The 27,297-nt window shown below is 40.8% G+C and overlaps 1 protein-coding gene across 1 annotated transcript in view; it reads right to left on the minus strand.

The window, feature by feature from the left end:
* The window catches only part of hsf5 (heat shock transcription factor family member 5), a 42,929-nt gene extending 17,147 nt beyond the window's left edge, over positions 1 to 25,782 (minus strand). The window contains exons 1-3 of the mRNA XM_055658011.1: positions 25,090 to 25,782; positions 18,850 to 19,263; positions 10,607 to 10,704 (exon numbers count right to left, since the gene is read on the minus strand). Of these exons, the coding sequence (XP_055513986.1) occupies positions 10,607 to 10,704; positions 18,850 to 19,263; positions 25,090 to 25,672 (1,095 nt within the window). The 5' untranslated portion in view covers positions 25,673 to 25,782. The remainder of the gene's footprint in view (positions 1 to 10,606; positions 10,705 to 18,849; positions 19,264 to 25,089) is intronic.
* Positions 25,783 to 27,297: the final 1,515 nt, after the last annotated feature.

The following is a 27,297-nucleotide window of genomic DNA, read 5'->3' on the forward strand; positions in this document are numbered from 1 at the left end:
TAAATTCCCAACAGTAGTAAACACAGCCAGGTTTAGTGGAGCTATTTTACCAACATGGGGGTATACTCTACTTTAATGCAAATATAGTTAGAGAGTGATGGAAGAATTAATGTAAAACTCTAAGAATAAAATAAGTAAAAACAGATGTAGAACATTTATCTCTTCTGTGTTTGCTGTGATAATTAATAAGACCATGGCTGATCTTTTACATTAACATCACTGCCTAGATTAACCCAATAAGCTTGATTCCCATAACATATGAAAACAATCTATCAATCCCTGCCCTAAATATGATCAGTAACCTAGCCACCACACTCATTTTAGGTTGAGAATTTCAATTTTTCATTATCCTCTCGAGAAGACATTTCATCTCATCTCTCTTAAGAGTCAAGAAAGTCAAGAATCAAGAGTGTTTTATTGTCATATGTCCCAGATAGATAAATGAGTGTGTGGCCAGGATGGTGTGGGTCTCTGATGATGCTGGCTGCCTTTTTGAGGCAACGACTCCGATAAATCCCTTCGATGGTGGGGAGGTCAGAGCCGATGATGAACTGGGCAGTGTTCACAACTTTTTGCAGTCTTTTCTGCTCCTGGGTGTTCAAGTTGCCGAACCAGGCCATGATGCAACCAGTCAATATGCTCTCTACTGTACACCTGTAGAAGTTCAAATGAATCCTTTCTGACATACCGAATCTCTGTAATCTTCTCAGGAAGTAGAGGCATTGATCTGCTTTATTTATAATTGCAGCAGTGTGCTGGGTCCAGGAAAGATCTTCTGAAATATGCATGCCCAGGAATTTGAAGCTTTTTGGCTCTCTCCACCATCGTCCCGTTGATATAAACAGGATTATGGATCCTCATTCTTCTTCTTCAAAAGTCCACAATCAGTTCATTGGTTTTACTGATATTGAGAGCCAGGTTGTTGTGCTGGCACAACTTGGTCAATTGGTCGCTCTCACTTCTATACTCATCACCATCTGTAATTCGTCCAACAACGGTGGTGTCGTTGGCGAACTTGAAGATGGAGTTCGCACTGTGTCCGGCAACTGAGCATCAACCCTAAAGTAATTGCAAATCTGCATATTTCAATTAGATTACTTCTCCCTCATTTGCACTCCCGAAAATGCAGGTCCACATATATTTAAGTATCTGGGATGCAAATATTTTTTTTTATCACAGGTGAATTCTAGTGCTCTAACATAAACGGAGACAGAGTCAGTGTAAAAAGATAATACATGCAGAATTCTCATAAAGAATGATTAAGCAATATAGATAGAAGCATTCAAGAAAGGGACAAGATTCAAATCAGATTTTTGAGAAGTTCATGTTTCTAGAAGGTTCTAGGACTTATTACTCTTGAGATAACAACTGTGATGGTGAATATCCTTCTTAACTAGATGGGTTTAGGGAGCTATTCATAGTTTGGTTAAGAGTTAGAGATGAGTCACATTGCTACGGGTCTGAACTCACATATTGGCATGGTCAGATTAAAAAATAGTTTTCATCCTCTGAATGGGAGATGGGACTTTATGATGATCCATCAGTTTGTTGACTGGCATAGCATCTAAATTTAATTCCAAATCATTGAAATATATGCCACTAAAATTTAGGGATCAGCACAAAGCTCACCATTGATGTTAAGCTGATTGACATTTTATTACTTGGTCTATTCCTTTCATATCCCTTTCTTCTTAAAAGTACAGTCCTCCAGCCTGTAACCAAAGAGGATTGCAAAATCATGTTCAGAGACTCTGCTATTTTCTTCCTTACCCATTTTACTTGGAGGCACATCCACTTTTAAAGTAATTAAACTTAAAACTTACTCTTACTCTACTTAGGGGCTATGGTTAAAAGGTTGGTGATGATATCAAAACTATCTCTGTGGTTAATTATAAGGAAATAGTTGTAGGAATGATCATTTGAATAAAAGAATGGCAAATGGAATTTAATTCAGAGAATTGCAAGATAATGCATTACAGAAATCAAAGTCTGGAAATAGACAATAAGGAGAAAAATACTGAACAGTGTCGAGAAGGCTTTAACATTGGGCCGTCAGCAGAGGCTGTGCTAAGGGTTCAAGGCCCCGACCACCATGGGTGAACAAAGGAGGAAGATGACTGAATTTTATTGCCTTCCATCGCAGTGAGGAATGTTGATTCCACTGTGGTGGACCTTTATGTTAAAATTATTATTGTGTATTGCTTTCTTTTTTTATTTGTCTGGCTGTATGGTAACTCAAATATCACTGTAATTGGTGCATGCGACAATGAATGTGAACTTGAATAGCAGAGAATCTTGGTGTGCATCTGCACAGTTCCCTGAGTGTAACAAGTCAGTAGTAATTAAATACAACTTAATTGACGGAGATATACAACATGACGATAATTATGTTTTGCTGTACCTATACAAAACACTAGTTAGACCATAACTGAAGTACTGCTGAAAGTTCTGGTCACCTTCTTGTCACCTCAAGAAAGAGATGCTGAAGAATTTAGTTCTGAGCCATGATCATTTTCATTGGAAACAAAAATTGCTGAGAGGGAATTTAATTCAGATGTACAGAATGGAAGAGTCAGGCTGGCAGAACCAGAACACTTATTTCTCTTAACATGGAGAAATACAAATCTAATTTTCATGGGTTTAGGGTAATTGGTTGAAGGAAGGAGGGGAATCGAAGGAAAATAATTTCATTCAGAAAATGGTGGGGTCAAGAATGGTGGAGGCAAAACGCATCAACAGATTGAATGAGCATATGGAATGTTATAGACTGAGTCTACAGCCTAAGAAAGCAAACAAAAACAATCAAGAATATAGAGTCTGGAAATCTGAACAAAAAAGCAGAAAATCTCAGAAACACTTAGTTTAGACAACACCTCTGGAAAGAAAAACAAAGTTAACATGAACAAAGCACAAAGTGCTGGAGTAACTCCATGAATCTCCGCATCTATGGAGAAAATTGTTAGGTGATGTTTTGGGTCGGGGCCATTCTTCAGACAAAATTAAGGATGAAAACAAGACTGGTTTTGAAACAATATGGTATTGTGTAATGTCTGGTCTCTCGACAAAAGGAAAGATATACTTACTAGATTTGGGGCGGCACAGTGGTGTAGCAGTAGAGCTGCTGCCTCACAGCACCAGAGACCCAGGTTCGATCCTGACTATGGATGTTGTCAGTATGAGTTGGTACATTTTGCCTGTGACCGTGTAGGGTTTCCCCAGGTGCTCTGGTTTCCTTCCACACTCCAAAGACGTACAGGTTTGTAGGTTAATTGGCTTTGATAAAATTGTAAATTGTCCCAGTGTCTCTAAAGTCTAGATATCTCCTAGATGGTGGGTTTGTTGTAAACAGAGATTAGAAAATGGGCCATTGAGTTTGTAAATTGTTTGTTTCTCCTGTGACATAGAGCATGGCAGGTTTTCCCCAGGTGGATAGCTTGGAAGCTGGGGTCTTGTCAAAATAAGGGGTCCACTACTCAGAACAGACGTAAAAAGATTTTTTTCACTGTAGGTTAATCCCTACCCGAGGACTTTGAATAACTTAACTTGTACAAGGCGGAGTCCCTAGTGTAAATTGTAAAGTAGGGGATATATAGTTCCTAGGAAAGGGACCCTGGGTTAATGTATATATGAAACAGAGATGGGCTGAAAATTCCTGGGCCATATAGTTTAGAAAATTGTAAGCTTTGTTCTTCTGTTTAGTCTGCTGACAAACGATTGTACTGCCAGACTCATAACAACTTCATCAACAAGTTCGCTGATGATACAACAGTGGTGGGTCTCATAGTGACCCCATGAATCGGGTACAGCTGGAGGTGGAGCTGCTGGGGTGGTGCAAATCCCACAAATAAAGGGGAAAAACTAAGGAGACTGACTTCAGGAGGGCGGGGAACACAGATACACCTCTGCACATCGACGGAGCTGATGTGGAAAGGGTTTTCTTAGGACTACACCTGTCTGATAATTCCCCACAGCCTGGTCAAGAGACTTTGAAGGCTCACTTACCGACTTTTTATAGGGGGACTGTCGGAGATGACATACGGCATCCTGGTTCGGGATTTAAATTGCACCAATGTACAGGATAGTGAAGACCGCAAGCAGGATTATGGTGCTCACTCCCCTTCCTGCTGGTACAGGGAAGTATCAACAGAGCCATCTCCATCATCAAAGACCCTTACCACCCATCACATGACATTTTCTCCATCCTCCCATCTGGGAAGAGGTACAGGAGCATTAGCTGCAAAACCAGCAGGATGCTCCTCAGCTTCTTCCCACAGGCTATAAGACTGTTAAATGGACTTTGCCCCCTGCCAAGTATCGCGCACAAACCCCCACACTGCAGGAGAGCCACTGTTGTGCCGCTGCCAGTCGGAACGGCTGTTGAATGTTTAGTAGAGTGTTAAATTTGTTCATGACATGTATTTTTTATTTTTATTTCTATTTATTTTTTTCATGTACACTGAATGGACACTGGTTGAGCAACGTTTTTTTGTTTCTGGGTATGCAAATACTCAGGAAATGACAATAAAGATATACAATACAATACAATACAATGCTGTAAATTTTAAAACAATTCTGTCCTTTGTACCTCAGGAAGTATTGCATGTGATGATTTGGAAGCGCTGTGTGCCATTCTTCAGCCTTCCCCTGCTTCTCATTATTCCACTTTCAGCTACAATCTTCTCGATTTTCCTATATTGTGCAAGGCGCAGCAGGCCAATATCATTCCTATATTCTATTTGGCATCCTTGTGGGCGAAACTAACAAAAAGCTCAAAATCTACCTAAGCATCTGTAATGTTTCTTTCATATTTTGATGGCTTATGAAATGGCACACCTCGTCGTCATGTGGCTCAGGTTACAGCTCTACTATCCTACACTGTAGATCTTCACATGTGTTATAAGCCAAATCTGCCATGGGTATTTCTTGCCTCCTATATCTTCTTAGAACAGAAGTGTATCCAATACTGGATTGCCTGCATATAAAAATCTTATAGCAGATTGTAGGAATTTTAACACACATCTGCATGAACCCTTTCTTGTAGTTAACTAATCTTGCAGTTCATTACAAGTTCCCATTCCCATGATGGTACTTTGTACCTTTAGGAATCAAATTAGAGAGATGAATCTGGGTGCTTGCATATTGTAGCCATGATCGGTACTGGGCAAATTTACTTCGTACCCTGTTGAGGCAAACAATCCATACATCATCGGCCTTCTGCATTTATATGATGACATAGTGAAAAGCTTTCCAAAGGTCTCTGGAGCAAAGAAGTAGAAAATAGGGAAATTATGCTACCTGCAGTCATATGTCTAAATGGCATTTAAACAGGCATTGCGTCTATCACTATGAGCTGTAGGTCAATTATCATTTCATGTGGCAAACACATCCTGCAGAATCGTTGTTTTTCTACGAGTTAGAGGAAGATTCAGATTCAGATTCAGATTCAGATTCAATTTTAATTGTCATTGTCAGTGTACAGTACAGAGACAACAAAATGCATTTTTTTTTTGTATTGTATTGTATTCAAATTTATTGTCATTGTCTCAATTAGAGACAACGAAATGAATTTCCCTTTACAGTCAGTATCATAAAAATAAATAATTAATAAATATTAAAACATATTAAAAAAATAAAATAGAAATTTAAAAAAAAGCACAAACATAGAAAGTCCACGACACAACACAACACAGTGGCACCAAGGTGAGGAAGGCACCATTGTAAAGTGGACAGTCTCTGATTTGATCTTGGATTTCTCCTGTGCATTGCAGGTTGTATAGTGGCATTTGATAATGGCAAAAATTGTGCCAATTTAGTATCACACATTTGATTGTTCAAATAATTTGTTAATTTTGCACCATGCCAATAGTCACTTCAGAATAGTGTCCATAGAGTGCTTCAGAAAACCCTTTCATCAATAGAGCCCCTAAACTGACAGAATTGCACAAAATATATATTTGTTGTTAATACCATAGTTTAGCTGTTGGTGTTTACAAGCACAATCCTACAGCGTCTGTCCTAACTACCCAACTGAATATGTTTTACGACAAAACACATTCATAGACAAGTTAGACTTTTCCCATTCCTTTTGTGCTTGTTTTCCATGTTCATTGTGCAAACTTGAGTCGCTTCCGCAATTATTGCAAATTATGATTGGGATTATATTGTTACTAATGTATCCATTGCTTCTGTTCTTTCAATCCACTGTTTTAAATGAATGACAGCTTTATTCCAATCAAATTAATTATGGACACTTGTTAATGATTGCCAAATATTCAGTTCCATATGGAACATCTCTGGGAATAAACTAGTGCATGCTTGCATGCAGCAATCCTATTGGCTCTATGGATATAGGCTAGCAAGTGACATTGACACAAAGAGCCAGCAGAACATCATCACCCGAAGGTTCCTCTGTTAGTTACACATCCTGATTTGGAAGCATATTATTTTTCCTACATTATCACTTGGTCTAAATAATTAAGATGTCCCAAAATTCTTACTGAACAACATTGTAGGTATATCTTTCTCAGAAAGGATTACCTTCATCACAGTGGTTCAATTAGGCGCCTCATCACCAACTTTTAAGGACAACAATGGATGGATAACATTGATGGTATTGACGGTTTTGGCTTGCTTCTCTCCTCTTGTCTGGCTCAAACCAGTTTTTTGCACTGGTGAACTTCAGTTGCCAACCCACAACCAAGTAGTCACTGGTATGTTGTTCAATGATCATTTCGTGTGTCTTTGAACATTCAGATTAATTTCTAAACCAACCTTTCGTTTGCTAATAAATTCACAGGGTGAAAGAGTGATTTTTTCCCCTCTTTTTTTTGTTTAAAACCTCAGGCATCTCTGTTCTCTGTTCTCCACACATACTTTCAGAAATATATGTTGGTGCTTATGACCAAAGGCAATATTAGTCTTAGTTTACAATAATGTTAGATGCAATGAACCAAGAATAATATGATTGAATGGCGGAGTAGATTTGATGGGCCGAATGACTTAATTCTACTGCTATCACTTATGACTTAATTTTATTTGCAAATAAAAGGAGATAATTTTTTTAAATGTGCCACCGAAACATTGATTTAAAACTATTACTAAGTCATCTTTGATTAAATTGTAAAGAGGCGTCAAATACACTTAAAATCAAATTAATTTGAAAGGAATAATGGAAGGATTTAAGAATAGGGAGGAAGTAGAAAGGAAGAAAATGAGCCAAGGTAACTGAAGCAGGGCTCGAAATTAACGGTTGCCTGGGTGCCAATGGCGACCTAAAATCCCGCCAGGCAACCTAAGAGCCATGCCATTTTGCCCGGAGTGGCAAGCACCCGGGACACCTATCGTTCAACTCTGAGCGGGCCCCCATCTCTAGCTCTCTCTCTGTCACTCTCCGTCTCCGCCCGCCATCCATATCCGTGTTCAGGCCGCCGGGTCTCCGCTCTCCGCTCACTCCTCATCCGCTGGCAGGGCCAGCCGCCTTACACATGTGCACTGCCAAGGCCTGCACATCGTCCCCCAGCACATGCGCACAACCACGGCCAGCACATCATCGGAAAATAAAATATAGTGGCACAACTGGTGGACTTGTTGCCTCACACGCCAGAGATCTGTGTTCGATCCTGTCCTCGGGACTACCTGTGTTGAATTTGCACATTCTCCCTGCAAGCGTGTGAGTTTCCGCCCACATCCCAAAGACGCATTGGCTTTGTAGGTTAACTTGTCTCTGTAAAATTGCCCCTAATGTGTAGGGAGTGGGTGAGGAAAATGGGATAACAGAACTTGTGTGAATGGGTAGACAAAGATGCTGGAGAAACTCAGCGGGTGAGGCAGCATCTATGAAGCGCAATCTTCCTTTTCGATCTGCACTGTTCAAATTGACTGTACTTTGATTCTATATTTTACAGGAAATTCAATGCAAACTATGACATTGACAGTCGTATTGTGAAACTGTACTTTAACCAGGAATGGGGATCCTCAGAACTTTTTCAACCCTTATCTCCACAAATGTATTATGTTTAGGATGTTTGTCTCAAACTCCCCCTCTGCTACTTAAATCACATGTTAAAAAACTCAAAGTAAAATAATTAATCTTTGTTTCAATAAGAGAAACAGGGTTCAAGGCAAGTTTAAAAGGACATAGTTATATTATACATCTTATAAGTAGTTCTGAGCTTATTTTCTAAACTACAGAATTTTCACACTGGAGATCTGGGACCAATGATACTCAGCAAACATTAGTGTGGGCATCTATGTTGTTTGTAATATGTTAAATTATATGGGTTAAAATGTTGAGTAGCTGGTTAGTAAGTTTGTAGACAACACGGAAATTAGCAGAGCTATGGATAGTGAGGAAGGTTGTCAGAGGATATTGCTGGGTGTAGATCTGTTGGAAATTTGTGTGCAGCAATGGCAGATGAAACTTAATCTGGATAAGTGTGAAGTTGTGCATTTTGGAAGGTTAAATTCAGGAGCAACAGTACAGTAAATGGCAGGACCCCTAGGAGCATTGATATACAAAGTGGATAGGGTGTTAAAAAACAAAGTGCTGAAGGAATGCAATGAATCAGGCAGCATCTGTGAAGGAATTGGCCATGTTTCTGGTCGGGACCCTTCTGCAGACTGTTGGAGAGTGGGGGGCAAAGTCTGGCAAGTGATAGATGAATAGAGGATTACAGGTGCAGTTTGAGGGGGTGATTGGCAGATGGGCAGAGTAGCGACAAAGGATAGAGGTGAAAAGGAGACAAAAGGGTATCAGATAAGTAAAGAGAAGTGAAATGTAATGCTGGAGGAGGGATATGGGTGGAAGTGAACCCTGGGTGGGGATATAGGATGGAAAATATGGGACTGGAGATGGGAGAAAAGATGGGAGAAAGATGGTGACTAGGGCAGTGGAAGATAATGATTTTTTTTTGTGTGGACTGGGGTGGGGGCAGAGGAAAAAGTGTGTGGGGGGGGTGCTATTACTTGAAATTGGAGAATTAAAGGAAGCCATATCTGGAGCACTGAATGCATTAAATGAGGTTGGAACAGGTTATACAGGCTCGAAAGGCCGAATGGCCTACTCCTGCACCTAATTTCTATGTTTCTATATGAATCAATGTCTCACAAGGAAGGGCTGCTGGGGTTCCTGAAATGAAGTGAGAGAGGAGTTGTTGGAACAAGTGTTATATTTCCTGCAATTGCAGGGGAAATGTCATTGGATTGGGTGGGAAAGGATAAGCAAACCAAGGAGTTACAGAAATAAGAGACTCAACAGAAAGGGATGGGGAAGGGAAGATGTTACTGGTGGGGGATCACTTTGAAATGGTAAAAATATAGGAGAGATATGTTTTGAATGAGGAGTCTGGTGAGGTGAAAGGTGAAGAGCAGTAAACTTCATTCTTGTTCCACCTGGGAGAAGGAAGAACAAGAGCAGAGTTATGGGACAGAGGAGACCCAGGTGAGGACTAAAGAGGATGTCTTGGCTATCCAAGAGCAGAATTGAGAATAAGGGATGGGGTCCTTGGAGAAACAGGGCAGGAGCTCCAGCTAATTTACCAGTAGATATTTGCAATCAAGGTAGCTGTGGGGGAAGAAGCAGAGATGGGATGATGTGACTGATAGTGGGATCATGATGAAGGTGGAGGATATGTCAAATATGATGGAAGCGAAAACTGGTGAGAAAACTGAGGTACGGGAGAATGCTATCCTTATTCTGTCTGGAGGGAGAGGTAGCAAAAGAAGAACTGCAGGACACAGGAGATGCAGCTGAGGGCTCCACCCATAGCAGCAGGGGAAACCAGATTTGCTAAAGAAAGGAAACATCTCAGACATCTTGGAATGAAAAGCCTCAACTTGGAGCAGATGCAGTGGAGACAGACATATTGAGTGTTAGGGTTGGCATCTTTGCAAGAGGCAAGATGGGAGAAATGTAGTCAATGTACCTGTAGATAGGGTGGTAAAGAAGACTTATGGCATGCTTCCCTTCATTGATCAGGATATAGAGTATAATCATTGGCACATTACGTTGCAATTGTATAAGACTTTTGGTCTGGCCACGTTAGGAGAATTATGTTCTGTTCTGGTCGCCACAAAATAGGAAGGATGTGGAGGCTTTGGAGTGGGTGTAGGACAGGTTCACCAGGATGCTGACTGGATTGAAGTGTATTATTTATAAGGAAACGTTTGACAAACTTGACTTGTTTTCTCTGGCACATCAGAAGCTGAGGGGCAACTTGATAGAAGCATCTAAAATTATGGAAGGCATGAATACAGTAGATAGATAGAACCTTTTTCCTAGGGTGAAAATGTTAAATACTAGAGGACATAGGCTTAAGGAGAAAGTGGCAACATTAAAAAAAGTTATGTGAGGTAAACCTCTTAAACGGAGAATGATAGATGCCAGGAATGCCCTGCCTGGGAAGGTGGTAGAAGCATATACAATAACAACATTTAAGGGGCATTTCGACAACCCATAAAAATGAAGGAAATGAAGAATATAGACCAGGGATTAGTTAGATTAGAGTCATTGCCAGTGCAAACATGGTTGACTGAAGGGTCTGCTCCTGTGCTGTACTGTTCTATATTCTATGTTCTATGCTCTATTTTCTATGTCATATGAACGCACCTGATAATAGTTGTAGTTAGGATAAGAAGAAGTGTTTGTATTGGGACAACCTGTCATTGGATCCAGGTGGGAGTTAGGAGGACAACACTGCAAGACAGCTAGAAAAAGAAAACCCTTGTCAGTAAAATTTCTTTAAAATGCCACGTGACAAATTTCACAAGGGCATATTGGCCCAAATCACCTGCGAACCATTAATACCCATGCTTTCCAGTATGCTGCATGCAGAACCCATTCTTACCTTGAGCAGAACCCCCATAGTGTGAAATTCCTTGGGTAACCTAGCTCCAAACTGATGAACAACACTCTGAGTAACATAGGGCCTTTATTTTCATAAACAACAAGCCCCAGCCAGAGAATCTGTGTCAGTTGGTAAGCCATAACTTCAAGCATACTGGCTGTCAAAACTATCAAAGAGATTGAACGTTTGTGATTTTTTCTGATACTATGAAACAATAAATATAAATTAACTCATGTAAAGAAATAAAAATAAATGTTTATACTTAGTCCTTGTGTTTACCATTGGTCTTCCCCATTGAAGTGAATCTGCTTGCTATTTTTGCCCCCACATCTAACTAGGAATGGAAACACATAGATTTCTCAACAGTAGGACTGAGAAATCACGCAATTTTGTATTCTGGTCTTGAATGGGAATCCCAAAGTTTGGTCCAATTACAAGTTTTTTTGGGGTGATTTGCTTGGTACTTTGTATTCCAGTGGAGAATTTAAGCAAATTTCAGATTTATTAGTTATTTTCTGACTGAACCATTGCTGACTGATTACTACTAATGCCTCCACAATTTCTATAACTAATTCTTTCACACTCCTAGGGTGTAGTCCATCTGGTCCAGGTGACCTATCCACCATCAGACCTTTCAGCTTCCGAAGCACCTTCTCCTCAGTAATAGCATCTTGCACTTCTTCACCCAAACTCACTTGAATTTCGGGTATATTGACAGTGTCTTCCATTATGAAGACTGGTGCAAAAATGTATTCAGTTCATCTGCCATGTTTTTGTTCCCCTCTTCATCTTTCAATAGTCCAATGTCACTCTATCCTCTCTTTGACTCTTTATATAATCTGATCAAAGTTTTGGTATCCACTTTTATATTATTGGCCAGCTTACCTTCATATTTTATAATTGCTCTCCTTATTGCTTCTGTTGCCTTCTGTTGGTTTTTAAAAGCTTCCCAATCCTCTAGCTTCCTACTAATCTTTGCCATATTGTATGCATTATTTTGCTTTTATGCTGTCTTTGACTTCCTATGTCAGCCATGCTGGTTTATATCTACGCTTAGTATATTTTTTCCTCTTTGGGATGAAAAGATCCTATGTCTTCTGAATTACTTCTAGAAACTCTTGCCATTGTTGCTCCATCATCAATTCTGCTTGGGTCCCCCTTCCAATCAATTTAGCCAAATTGGTTTCATGACAATCGAGTAGTTTCTTCATCATTATAACAAAGAATAGCTTTTGTTGTAAAATATTCCAATATTTATTTAAGTTAATTCAATTTCCACAACTGCTGTCATGAGATTTGAAGGCATTGCCAAATTATTAATTGTCAATTATAAGTTAACTGGTAACCATTTGGGCCACTATTGCTTACAGGGAATATTTGTAGATTGTTCCTTACCAAAGTTAAGGTTAGAGAAAGACTTCCTGGACACTAAAATTCCTAAAACTGCCTAGATGATTATTAACATAGCATAGAACTGCAACCGTAGAAGTTGTCTGAACAGTTGATTATTCAGAAAAGAGTAAACTTAGGCCTGCTCTGATTCTTAAAATAATGAAGCGATCTGGTAAATATACAAGAAGAAAATAATCCTAGCCCCTCTCATAGCCTCAGAAAATCCAACCACTTAGTTAATGGAAAGAAAGAGCACAAGTGTTCTACACTAGGAATGACTTACATAAAGTGGAATTGGCAGGGATTGGTTAGTTAGTTAATCTAGCAACATATCATCATTCATGTTGGAGTAGGAAAGGTGAAAATTCCATTACTTTCCTTGCTTTGAGAATCAACTTACTCTAGCTCTAGCTTATTTCTAATGTTTTCTATTCCATTTGAAAGATCATTGGCCTGGAATTTTAGCTTAGCTCATTATTGTCATGTGTACTGCGGTACAGTGAAAGGCTTTTGGTTTTGTGCTATCCACTCAACGAAAAGACTATATATGATTATAATTAAGCCATCCACAGTGTGCAGATACAGGATAACAGGTATAATATTTAGTGCAAGATAAAGTCCGATTAAAGATAGTTTGAAGATCTTCAATTAGGTAGATGAGAAGCCAGGATCGCTCTCTGGTGGTGAAAGGATAGTTCAGTTGCCTGACAGCAGCTGGAAAGACACTGTCCCTGAATCTGGAGGTAGGCGTTTTCAAACATCTGCATGTCTTGCCTGATGGGAGAAGCGAGAAGAGGGAGTGACCAGGGTGAGACTGGTCTTTGATTATGTTGGTGTCTTTGCCGAGGTAGCGTGAAGTGTAGATGGAGTGCATGGAAGGGAGGTTGGTTTGCGTGATGGACTGGGCTGTGTCCTTGACTCTCTGCAATTTTTAGTGGTCTTGAATGAAGCTGTTCCAAAACCATGCTGTGATGCATCCCGATAAAAAAAAATTCGACAGTGCATCTGTAGAAGTTGGTGAGGGATGTTGGGGGCATGCCAAACATCCGAAGCCTTCAATGGAATGGTAACTCTGTTTCTCTTGGCACAGATGCTGCCTGCCATGCTATTTCCAGCATTCCCTATTATCACAGCCACAACCAGCATCCTTTGTATAAATTATGACTCAAATCACCTGAGTGCTTTACCCTTGTTGACCACTGACATCAGATATACCAAGGGTCCTTAATGCCATACTCAGTCAAAAGCTACTATAGCAACTACAGAACTTAGGTATTTGGTCTAAATTTAAATCAAGTTTGCGATGATGTTTGAAACTGAGTAGTCTTCATTAAACCCAAACCGAATATCAGTCAGCAGGTTGATGATGAGTAAATGTCAACTAATTGAACTATCAATTACACCTTCCATCTCTTTGCTGATGATAGATGATATAACTGGTTAGCAATTGTCTATTTGGATTTGCCCTACTATGTGTGGACAGAACATCCCTGGCCAATGTTCTATATTGCTGGATGGATGCCAGTATTGTAACTGCTTTACAAAAATCTCACATGACTCATAGCTAGTTATGGAGCCCAAGTCTTCGGTACTATAGTCAGAATGTTGACTGGTCCAATTTGCCTGTGCTGTTTCAGGTCCTTGAGCTGTTTCTTGTAGTCACATGGCGATTTCCTATGGCTCCTGGGATTGTGGGGAACGCTGAGTGATGAATGAAAATGTCTCCACCATTTCTGTAACACATATTCTGGGCTACTCCATCACTATAGATATAGATGTGCTTGGTGTCTCCTGTTCATGTTAGCTGTTTCATTGTGCATAACTAGATGTGACAAAGCAGAGCTTTGATATGATCCATTGGTTTTGGAATACACAGATCTGTCCACTGCATCCTGTTTATTTATTGCAAATAAGCATGCACATAATTTTAGTTTACAGTTTTATCAGATTCACAATTCACAAGTTCATAAGAGCAGGTGTAGGCTATTCGGCCCATCAAGTCTACTCTGTATTCAATCATGGCTGATCTATCTTTCCCTCTCAACCCCATTCTCTTGCCTTCTCCCCTTAACCCTTGACACCCTTACCAATCAAGTATCTGTCAATCTCCGCCTTAAAAATACCTAATGACTTGGCCCTCTGTGGTAAGAATTCCACAGATTCACCACCCACTAACTAAATAAATTTCTCATCTTTTTAAAGGTACGCCTTTTTATTCTGAGGTAATGCCCTCTGGTTCTAGACTCTCCCACTAATGGGAACATTCACTCTGCATCCATTCTATCCTGGCCTTTCACTATTCTGTAAGTTTCAATGAGGTCCACTTCTAAACCCCATTGAGTACAGGCCCAGTGTCGTCAAACGTGCATCATATGTAAACCCAATCATCCCCGGGATCATTCTCGTAAACCTGCTCTGGGCCTTCTCCATCGCCAGCACATCGTCCTCAGATATGGGGACCAAAACTGCTCACAATACTCTGAATGCGGCCTGACCAATGCCTTATAAAGCCCCAACATTTCATTCCTGTTATTATATTCTAAGGTTGGCAACTTATTTTTAAGTAGACCTGATGCTTATGCCTGCTATGTCCTGCAGCATGCTTTTTTGAAGCATTGTTGGGTCCTGCGCACAACTCTAGTGCCTGTCTGAGGATTGTGCTGGACTACAGGGTTAGATATTGTAGTGGAATACAATTCTACTGCAGTTGATGGCCCACAGAGCCTCAAGGATGCCTAGTTTTGAGCTGCCGGAGCTGCTCAAGTCTATTCCATCTAGCACGAAAATAGTGGCACCCAAAACAATAAATGTGTTCTCTGTGTGAAGACATGGCATTTATGTCTAAAAGACCATGCAATTCTTGCTTTTACCAATCCTGTCATGGTAGATTTGCGAGAAGTAGTTTTATGTTTATTCGCTTCCCACGTGCCAAAGTGCCAGCTGGCAACTGTCATTTGGGATATGGTCACCTCTTTCTGTGGTGGTGCTAATGAGGCACTCTTGATGATGGACATTAAGGTTCCCCTTGTAGCTATTTCTACTCTCAGTGCTGCTTTCCAGAAATATTTAACATGGAGGTTTACAGATCCATCAGTTGAAAGATGATGGTTGATAGTAATCAGGAGGTTACCTTAGAGATCTTATCGATTCTGGTCTAATGACGAGAACTCACAAAGTTAGTCACCCTCCCTTTATATCTTTATATGATAATATTAGCTGGATCTTCCCATACATTGGGAAAAATGTATCTAAGCACTATAATGGTGGGTCAAGTCAAGTCAAGAGTGTTTTATTGTCATATGTCCCAGATAGAACAATTAAATTCCTACTTGTTGCAGCACAACAGAATATGTAATCATTATAAATAATATTTTAAAAACTCAGAAAAAAAAGTTCAAATAATAACAGTGCAATAATAATTAGTTTATTGTAGTTCATAGCTTATGAGGTTGTAGTGTTTAATAGCCTGATGGCTGTAGAGAAGAAGCTGTTCCTGAACCTGGACGTTACAGTTCTCAGGCTCCTGTACCTTCTTCCCGATGGAAGTGGTGAGATGAGTGTGTGGCCAGGATGGTGTGGGTCTTTGATAATGTTGGCTGCCTTTTTGAGGCAGTGACTACGATAGATCCCTTTGATGGTGCGGGGGTCAGAGCCGGTGATGGCCTGGGAAGTGTTTACAACTTTTTGCAGTCTTTTCCGCTTCTGGACTTTCAAGTTGCCGAACCAGGCCATGATGCAACCAGTCAGTATGCTCTCTACTGGGCACCTGTAGAAGTTCAAGAGAATCCTCTATGACATACCGAATCTCCGTAATCTTCTCAGGAAGTAGATGCGCCGATATGCTTTCTTTATGATTGCATCAGTGTGCTGGGTCCAGGAAAGATCGTCGGAAATATGCACGGCCGGGAATTTGAAGTTTTTGACTCTCTCCACCATCGTCCCTTTGATGTAAACAGGACTGTGGGTCATCATCTTCCAAAGTCCACAATCAGTTCATTGGTTTTTATTTTCAATAGACAATAGAAAATTGGCAATAGGCGCTGGAGTAGGCCATTCGGCCCTTCAAGCCAGCACCGCCATACAATGTGATCATGGCTGATCATCCACAATCAGTGCCCCATTCCTGCCTTCTCCCCATATCCCCTGACCGCTATCTTTAAGAGCCCTATCAAGCTCTCTCTTGAAAGTATCCACAGAACTGGCCTCTATCGCTCTCTGAGGCAGAGAATTCCAGACTCACAACACTCTGTGTGAAAAAGTGTTTCCTCATCTCCGTTCTAAATGCCTTCCCCTTATTCTTAAACAGTGACCCCTGGTTCTGGACACCCCTGACATCGGGAACATGTTTCCTGTCTCTTAAGTGTCCAAACCCTTAATAATCTTATAAGTTACAATAAGATCCCCTCTCATCCTAAATTCCAGAGTATACAAGCCCAGCCGCTCCATTCTCTCAGCATATGACAGTCCCGTCATCCCGGGAAGTAACCTTGTGAACCTATGCTGCACTCCCACAATAGCAAGAATGTCCTTACTCAAATTAGGGGACCAAAACTGCACACAATACTCCAGGTGTGGTCTCACTAGGGCCCTATACAACTGCAGAATGACCTCTTTGCTCCTATACTCAACTCCTCTTGTTATGGAGGCCAACATGCCTATCGCTTTCTTCACTGCCTGCTGTACGTGCATGCTTACTTTCATTGACTGATCAACAAGGCCCCCCAGATCCCGTTATACTTCCCCTTTTCCCAACTTGACACCATTTAGATAATAATCTGCCTTCCTGTTTTAGCTACCAATGTGGATAACCTCACATTTATCCACATTAAACTGCATCTGCCCACTCAGGTCAGGTGTATCTAATTCCCTTTCTTTCTCCTGCCTTTCTTAAAAAGTGGGATAACATTAGCTACCCTCCAATCCACAGGAACTGATCCTGAATCTATAGAACAATGGAAAATGAACACCAATGCATCCACAATTTCTAGAGCCACCTCCTTAAGTACCCTGGATGTAGACCACCAGGCCCTGGGGATTTATCAGCCTTCAGTCCCATCAGTCTACCCAACACCATTTCCTACCTAATACGGATTTCCTTCAGTTCCTCCGCCACCCCAGATCCTCTGGCCACTAGTACATCAGGAAGATTGTTTGTGTCCTCCTTAGTGAAGACATATCCAAAGTACCTGTTCAACTCATCTGCCATTTCCTTGTTCCCCATAATAAATTCACCTTTTCAGTCTTCAAGGGTCCAACTTTGGTCTTAATTATTCGTTTCCTTTTCACATACCTTTTACTATCCTCCTTTATATTCTTGGTTAGCTTACCTTCGTACCTCATCTCTTCTCCCTGTATTGCCTTTTTAGTTAGTGTCCAAGTGGTCGAGTGCAGAGTGGAGAGCCAGTGAGATCGCATCCTCCATGGACCTATCGTGATGGTAGGTGAACTGTAGTTGGGTCAAGTTTCTTATTGAGGTAGTAGTTGATGTGTGCCATAACCAACCTTTCGAAGCACTTCATTTATTGTTGTAAATCATGGTTCTGTGAATATCTCTTCATCAATTAGCTGTCTGATTCATTTGTAGAAACCAATGCAAGGAAAATGAAAGCCACATTGTATCCAAGAACTGAAAGGATAGTTGCAAACAGTTTGAGGCCATGTTAGTAAAACTACGATAAGAATAATAGTTTAAGAAGGAACTGCAGATGCTGGAAAATCGAAGGTAGACAAAAATGCTGGAGAAGGGTTTCGGCCCGAAACGTTACCTATTTCCTTTGCTCCATAGATGCTGCCTCACCCACTAAGTTTCTCCAGCATTTTTGTCTACATAAGAATAATAGTTGTGTTTTCTTTATTTTCCTGTCCAAAACATAACTTAAGCCTTGTGACTTTCCTATATTTTACCAATGTTGAAATTCAAGCACACTGAGCGAACAGAATATATAACGGAGATTATATAATTATCGGATGGAGTCATTGGAAGGGTCAAAGCGAAAAATTATGTGTGACATGGAAAAAATAAAAAATAAAAATGTAAATAAAAATAACTAGGTTGAAGCATGATATTTGAGCAAGAATATACTGTTAGCCCAAGAAGCATGTCAAAAGATATCTGATTACAAGGTTGGGTGTAATTTTGGAAACTCCAGGATGTCCTGTGGCAGCACAGTGGAAGCAAACTTGACTCAGCTCCTTTATCTCTCCTCTCCTTTTACTAATATTGCTTACAACATATTTGTTTATTCCTCCTAAGTGATTCCATTATTCATTTGTAATATAGGTTAAATTAAAATTTTGAATTATTTACCAATAAGTGCACCACACTTTGCTGGTACAATTTCCTCTATTGCTCACCAATGCTGTTTAATATTGACCATAATTTCTCTTAGCACAGAGGGATAAATATCATACATCCTTAGCACATATTGCCCTAAATTAACTTTATGCCAAATCATTAATTTTGTCACAGTTCCTTATGCAGTCAAGACCTGTGATAACATAATATTTGATAGATTGTGTGCTTTTGAGCAATTGAAAAATGCATTTCATACAATCAAGATGAGAGAAAGCAACTTAGTGTATAGCAATAACTAGAAATGTAATGAAATTATACCTGTTGGATAGAAGGCCTGATGATACTGTGAAGGAGAAGTAAGATAACTGGTATATTTCTGCCCAGCACTTCCTATCTCTTGAGATCCTTGTTGGACATGCACATTATTAGGATTTGGTTGCAGAGTATAGGTGACCTCAGTCGGAAATCGTTGTATGACGGAAAATGGAATAGCTTTGTCTGAAAATGGTGATGAAGAGGTGGTATCAATTTGTCCAGCCACTAGTCCAATAGAGCTGTGCCATGTACGTGGGGGAATCGGAGTTCGATCTAGGCCACCAGGATTAGACCCAGATAAATTTTTAATGGACACTGTATGTAAAGGACTTTGATTGTGGGTCGATGAAATAAATGGATATGGTGACAGGTTATCTCTGCGGAAAGTCCGTTGAAGTTGACCAACTGTCACAGGTCCTGCACAAAACACAGTAGTGGAGACAATATTACATGATGCGTCCTTTATACATACACAAGAAATTCTTGCTTATAATAAAAAAACAAAAATTTGCTACTGATATCAAAGAATAAACATATTAAACTTCTGCACAGCATTACTTATTCACTATTTCAATTGAGCTATTAATGTTAATGCTTTCAATAATATAATTGGCACTGATGTAGCATTTTCTGCTAATATCATCACTTTAATTTCCAGCTCTTGTCTATAATCTTGGTTCACTACTTTTCATAGTGAAATAAATATTATTTCAATCCACTAATTCATATGAGTAAATTCCTGACATCATCAAAGCTTTAATAAATTTTAAATTTACAAATAAGCGGGGTCTATAGAAATATCCCAACAGTATAAAAGGGAAATATTTTTTTGAGAGGTTGGGGATAGAGAAGTCCATTTTTGTGGCTGTACCAAACTTGAGAAATATCTTATTCTGTTTTCTAAATTCTTAGTCATTAAATTTTGTGAAATTACAGCAATAATGGTTATGACACACTAACTAGTTATTGACCCTTTAAATTTATGTAACATCCTACTATAACAATCCTTGCTAATTCCATTATCTCATTTTTTTCCATTGTATGAATTATTCACTTTAAAGTACCTATACCATGTACTTTCAATTGATCCCATTTTCACCCTTTTTACAGACAGTGAATTTCAGATCACAACAGGACTCTTCTTGAAATAAACAATATATCCAATCCCACAACAATCCATGACTGAAAACAGCTTCCCTCTCTTTACCCTATCTAAACCAATCATGATCTTGGACAACTCCATCAAATCTCTTCTTGAGTTTATTTGCCACATGAAAATAATCTTAGCTCTCTAGTTTTGCTGTGATCTTTGCTGTGATGTCGAGTTCCCATGTACTCAGCAAGACACCTCCATCCACTGCTATTTGCACCAGTACTGTGGGCCCATTTTCAGCATTCCAGGTAGCGCCAACATTTATCACCACATTTCCACTTTAGCACTTTGTAGAATGTTGATTTCAGAATTCAAAACAGAATATTGTATCAGTTAAATGTATCAGTTAAATGTATTAAAGTCCGTTCAAGCCATTAAAACTGTGCAATTTTTTTTGTCAGAATTAGGGTTAACTTAAAATCAATCCTCTGAAAATTGAAAGATGATTCAAATCTTTCACAAATGTTGAATGGTTGGAAGTGAAATAGAACACAAACTTGAGGCCCATAACTACTGAATCCTCCTTCAAATTTGTATTGAGTGCAGTTTTAATTCTCACTATAATAGGAAAATCTATTCAGTATTGGTTGATTCACATTCTATACTTTCAATTTCTTCAATCAAATGGATAATGTTCTTTATTGTAAGTTTAAGATGGCAAAATAAAAGGAATGAGGGTGAATGATGAAAGCCGCCTGAAAGAAGTAGAGTTAGGGCAGTCTTCGTCATGCTGTCTATAAAAGAGCAGGCATCTATATCTAAATTAGATTATTGTCACTCATACCGAGGCACAGTGAAAAGCTTTGAAAAATTAATGGTATATTTCAAGGCATAGAAAAACTGCTATGTAGTTTGCAAATATTTGTGCATGACTTTCTGAAAGTGTTGAGATCTTCACCGATTAATGTTGTTAGAGCATGGGAATTGTGTACTTACACAATTTCCAAGTCGGCGTCTATATTTTCCATCTATCTTTTATTTTTTGTCAGAGAACATAAAGTTTTCTTGTCACTGAATTTCCAAATATCTCATACTTTGCAAATCATTCCAATGAACATTTGGCAAATATTCTTTTAAATTGCGGCACATGAGAGTGTTTTCAATTCTGAGGCTCTTTTGCAAAATGACTCATGAGAAGGTTTAATCCACATAATTCACTATGGTCCTGGATTTCTATTGCTAGGACCAATTCATGAGCGACTTTCTCCTCATCCTCAAGCTTTCTTCTCATTTCATTAGTGACTTCTACACTGCTCCAGAAGTTGGGACTGATTTTATAAACTTTATTGCCAAGGATGCTTTCCTCTCAGGAATGGAAACTTGGAAGGATTGACTAAAATTCATTCTTAGATTCTGAGTAAAACTTATGAATGAAAAGAATACTTTTGCCATGACTTTCAAATTTAATATTGGGTTAGGATGTGTTTATCTGCAGGTGAGCATGCAAAGTTTGACATTTCTACCTGCATTAATAACTGCAAGAACACACCTGGAGGAGAATATGGCCTTAAGTACTAAATGACAGAGGACCCTTTGTTTATTTAGCCATTTGTGAGAGTCCTGAAAAGACAAACATTATATTTTATCTTGATATCAGGAGACACTTCAATAATGTAAATAATCTAAGATGATCTGTACATGATTACGTAAGAGCCATGTACTTTCCTGCAGTGAATTATTGTTGGTTATATCTTCAATGATGAAATGTCTAACTGGAAGAATTTAATCAATTTTCAGTTGCAACAGAACTGATGATTTGTTTTCAATACTATAAATGTATTTCTTCTAAATGCCTACATGCAATCACTTTAATTTTGAATGGAAATCTCAAGTGTGGTTTAAAAATAGTAATTTAAAAAAACAGTGTGGTCATTATGTAACAATATACAGAAATAATTTTGAATATTGTACATACTGAGTGATGATGAAGGCTGAGTGAGATTCTATCACTCTCTCGGATTGAATATGCTCTATTGGCCAGGCAATTATACACTGAGCCACCAAGGTGCCTGCAGGGGACCTACTGAATATAATTTGTTGACATTAGGCAGAACTGGATAAGTGGCTGAATTTTCCCTCAAAATTTTATGGAAAATGTCTGCTAATAAGCTGCAGGTCTTTGGGTGCTGTGGCTGTTTGGACTAGAAAATGCATGGGGTGTTTGGAGTATGATGGGCAATTGGAAAGTGGCTATGAAGAGAGCAAACAGCAGCAACGGTACAGCCATGATCATATTGAATGGCGGTGCCGGCTCAAAGAGCCGAATGGCCTACTCCTGCACTTATTTTTTTATGTTTCTATGTGAGCTTCATATTTCAACAGATCAAACAGCTGGAGAAAGGGTGAAAAGCTGGGGTCCATGGAGAGCATGGGCCATAAATGGAAAAATAAGGTAAATCAAGAGGGACATAAAGATGGAGGGAGCTGAGATGGAGGGGCCAGTAAAAGCAAAGTGGTGAAAAGCAGGGAAGCTGAATGGAGGGAACTGAAGGAGGTAGGGGAATAAAGGGCACAGGAAAAGGATATTGGCAGTATCATGCATCTATATACATGTATTAATGTGTTACCAGATCATGCCTGCATGTTTCAAATGTCTGTGAGTTGAAATACATATCTACGCTAGGTAAGTACAGTAGAACCTGATCTCCAATTATCTTAAAACTCCTTGCCAATGAACCACAAACTGTCTCCTTACAGACTGCAATTTTCATCCTACTTTAAATAAATTCATGGATAAATTTAAAACGTAGATTTGGCTACCGTTTGGCTGAACATTTGCACTCGGTCCGCCAAGTGCTACTAGATCTCCCAGTTGCTAACCATTTTAACTCCCCTTCCCACAGTGACCTTTCTGTCCTTTGCATCCTACATTGCCAGGCTGAGGCCACATCCAAACTGGAGGAACAGCGCCGTATATATTTAGATTAGTTTAGAGATATAGCATGGAGACAGGCCGTTCGGCCCACCGGGTCCGTGCCGACCAACGATCTCCGCAAATTAACACCACCCTACACACACCATGGACAATTTTTACATTTACACCAAGCCAATTTACCTACATACCTGTACGCTTTGGACTGTGGGAGGAAACCGAAGATCTCATGGGGAGAACATACAAACTCTGTACAGACTGCACCCATTGCCGGGATCGAACCCGGGTCTGCAGCGCTGCAAGCACTATAAAGCAGCAACTCTACCTGTGTCTCCGTGCCGCCTTTTGTTTGTAACCCAATGGTATAAACATTGAATTCTCCAATTTTAGTTAATTTCTACAATCACCTCCCTCCCCTTCCCCCTTCCTGCCACCCTCCCCTCCCTCCCACCCTACTGGGGAGTCGTGGTGAGAATGGTCCCCATGGAAAGCAGAAATGAAGGGAGGGGTAGATGTGACAGGTGGTGTGATCTTGCAGCTGATGGAAATGTTGAAGAATGCTGTGTTCGATGCGAAGGCATGTGGAGAAGGATAAGCTCTAAGGAGACTCTATCCCTATTCTCTCATCATGGGGGTGGGGGGAAGGGGTTCGGCAGTATGAGAGTAGATGTGTGGAAAATGGAGGGTACCATTAATCATGGTAGAGGAGAGAGGAATGAGAACTCCATTAAAATATGCTGCCTCACAGTTCCAACAAAACTAGGTGCTTTGTGGATGGTGCTTGCATGTTGCCCCTCTGCCTACGTAGGTATTCTTCCACAACCCAATAATGTGTGGCTTTGTAATGTAAATAGCCACCGTAAATTGCTCCTGTAGATAAGCAATTTGATATTTGGGGGTGATGTGGATGGGAATGTAGAATAGAATGGGTTCAGGTAGTATTAGTGTAAAATTGGGTGCTAGATGTTCCATGTGGATTTTGAGGGTCCAATGTTTCAAAGCTGCATCTCTCTCTTGTTGTTCATCGTTGAACATTGCTCATTGTTCTTCCTGACTTCCAGCTGAGTCCATTCCTGTGGTAATCGCAAGGGGAAGGAAATTCACTCACTATTCCATCTGTTACCAATGCACTTTTAACTGCGACGTATATTTTGCAAGGCGCATTTATGCATTTCTGAAATCCCATGATGCCTACCACTCTGTCGCTATGAGCAGAAGGTGCATGGGATCTTTATCAACTTCCAATTCCATATACCATTTTGACCTGTAGATATTAGGCTTGTCCTTCATTTATTGTAGGTCAAAATGTTACAATTCTAGGATGCTTAATTAAGTAAAAAGGAGTAACACATTTTTAAAAAATTCTACCCATGAGTGGTCAAAATGCAAAAATGAAATCCTGGATCAGTGTTAATAGAAGATTCATCTCTTCCTTTCAAAGGTGAAATCCATTGCTTCTTGGAGAAAATAAAATCTGCACGAGATGTGTAGGAAAGAGCTGCAGATGCTGGTTTACACCGATGGTAGACACAAAATGCTGGAGTAACTCAGCAGGTCAGGCAGCAACTCTGGAGAAAATAGGTGAAGTATTTGGTCAAGACCCTTCTTCAGATTTCAGACAGAAGCAGGGTCTCAACCCAAAACATCACATATTCCTTTTCTCCAGAGATGCTGCCTGATCTGCTGAACTCCAGTAATTTGTATCTATCATCTGCAGGAAAGATCTGGGAATGGAATTGATGCTCGTGCACAAGGTTAATTCCCGGGATGGCAGGACTGTCATATGCTGAGAGAATGCAGTGGCTAGGCTTGTATACTCTGGAATTTAGAAGGATGGGATGGGATCTTATTGATACATATAGAATTATTAAGGGTTTGGACATGCTAGAGGCAGGAAACATGTTCCAAATGTTGGGGGAGTCCAGAACTAGGGGCCACAGTTTAAGAATAAGGGATAAGGCATTTAGAACGGAGATGAGGAAACACTTTTTCACACAGAGTTGTGAGTCTGTGGAACTCACAGAGGATGGTGGAGGCCGGTTCTCTGGATACATTCAAGAGAGAGCTTGATAGGGCTCTTAAAGATAGTGGAGTCAGGGAATATGGGGAGAAGGCAGGAATGGGGTACTGATTGTGGATGATCAGCCATGATCACATTGAATGGCAGTGCTGGCTCCCCACTACCCATTTGAGTCTCTAACTGTAACTCCATCCCTACCATGTCGGTCTCCTTTGTTCTGGCCAATGGAATCCATGGAATTGGTGAGATATCTCTGAAAACGGTTGGGTGGTCTGGTGTTGACCTGGAGCCCAGCCGCCAACTTGGCTTTGTTAGCACTGGTTAGTCTTTTCATGTTGATGAGAAGCTCCGGGTGATCCTGTTTGAAGCTGGGGTTGTGGAAGTGATGAAGGAGCCCGTCCCCTGCCCCCAGCTCGCCAGGCACTGGGTGCTCGCCGCTCCCTTGACCCATCTTTCTGAAGCCATAGAGGTTGAGCTGACGGATGAAGCTGGTGAAGTTGGTGGTTTTGAAGAGCAGGTCGGTGTCGGGCTCCAGGTTGGCACCATTGTTGACGTTCTTGATCGGGGTGAGGAGCTCGGATTCGAAGAGTTGCTGGTCGACGATGAGCCCTTCACCGCGGGGGTCCCAGCGGATCGAGCGGTACCGGGGGCTGTTGACGATGCGCCACAGCTTGGCCGGGAAGTTATTGGGGTTGATCGGGGTGGAAAGAAGGAACTCCTCCATTTCATGGCTCACGACGGGGCTCATCGGAGGGATTGATCCAACTGATTGACGAAGCATAAAGTGTGGCTGGGGAAAAGGGGGCGGCGTGGAACAGGGCACTCCTCCTGACAGCTATCGATCACCCGGCCGGGTTCCGATGCCGATCGATCCTTCGATGGAACCGTTGGTCCGCGTTCCCGAACTGCCGTTTAAATTCCAATCCCGGCCAATCAGTTTGTGAGCTCGGGCTCGCGCCCAGCGCCCAGCGCCACGCGAGTAAACGCCCGCAGCACGAGGGCGCGGCGCCCGCTGCCGCCTCGCGGCCACAAACGCCCGCCCCGGGGGGTGCACATGCTTGCGGAGGGCAAGGCTGCACTTCGCACCTCCACGGCGCTGTGCCCCGAAGGATTTCCCTCCGCCACTATTATTATTATGTGTGTACTATAAGTATATAATATAACATAATTTATAATATAATAATAATAATAATTACGGTTATATGTGTGTATATTGGGAAAGGGGGAGGTGCAGCGAGATCTGGGTGTCATGGTACACCAGTCATTGAAGGTAGGCATGCAGGTGCAGCAGGCAGTAAAGAAAGCGAATGGTATGTTAGCTTTCATTGCAAAAGGATTTGAGTATAGGAGCAGAGAGGTTCTACTGCAGTTGTACAGGGTCTTGGTGAGACCACACCTGGAGTATTGCGTACAGTTTTGGTCTCCAAATCTGAGGAAGGACATTATTGCCATAGAGGGAGTGCAGAGACGGTTCACCAGACTGATTCCTGGGATGTCAGGACTGTCTTATGAAGAAAGACTGGGTAGACTTGGTTTATACTCTCTAGAATTTAGAAGATTGAGAGGGGATCTTATAGAAACTTACAAAATTCTTAAGGGGTTGGACAGGCTAGATGCAGGAAGATTGTTCGCGATGTTAGGGAAGTCCAGGACAAGGGGTCACAGCTTAAGGATAAAGGGGAAATCCTTTAAAACCGAGATGAGAAGAACTTTTTTCACACAGAGAGTGGTGAATCTCTGGAACTCTCTGCCACAGAGGGTAGTTGAGGCCAGTTCATTGGCTATATTTAAGAGGTAGTTAGATGTGGCCCTTGTGGCTAAGGGGATCAGGGGGTATGGAGAGAAGGCAGGTACGGGATACTGAGTTGGATGATCAGCCATGATCATATTGAATGGCGGTGCAGGCTCGAAGGGCCGAATGGCCTACTCCTGCACCTAATTTCTATGTTTCTATGTTTCTATATGTGTGTGTGTGTATTATATGTATATACTATAGCATAATAATTTATAATATAAAAATATTTCACTAGGGGATCCTCACTAAATAATTTCACTAGAGGATCCTCTATATCCCGCAGCACCGCTCTTATGGGCCTGTCCCACTTGGGCGATTTTTCAGGCGACTGCCGGCGACCTTCAAGTTGCCGGCAATCGCCTGAACAGCAACTGGAACAGCGATTGTCAGAGTGGAACAAACACACACACAAACATATCGCTTCCTTCACCAGTCCGCTATGCAGGCGGGGATAGGGCAAGCGGCGGGAGAGCAGTCTAAAAATTTCACATGGGGTAAAGCCAAGGTGAAACAGACACACACCAGTATGAACAGGAAGTTTGGCGCTGTAATTAAGATGGTTAAAGCACAGTGTACGGTAAATTCTTTAAAAGATGGGGCCTGGGAGGGGG

Source organism: Leucoraja erinacea, chromosome 28, assembly GCF_028641065.1.
Source record: "Leucoraja erinacea ecotype New England chromosome 28, Leri_hhj_1, whole genome shotgun sequence".
NCBI classification, from domain to species: domain Eukaryota; kingdom Metazoa; phylum Chordata; class Chondrichthyes; order Rajiformes; family Rajidae; genus Leucoraja; species Leucoraja erinaceus.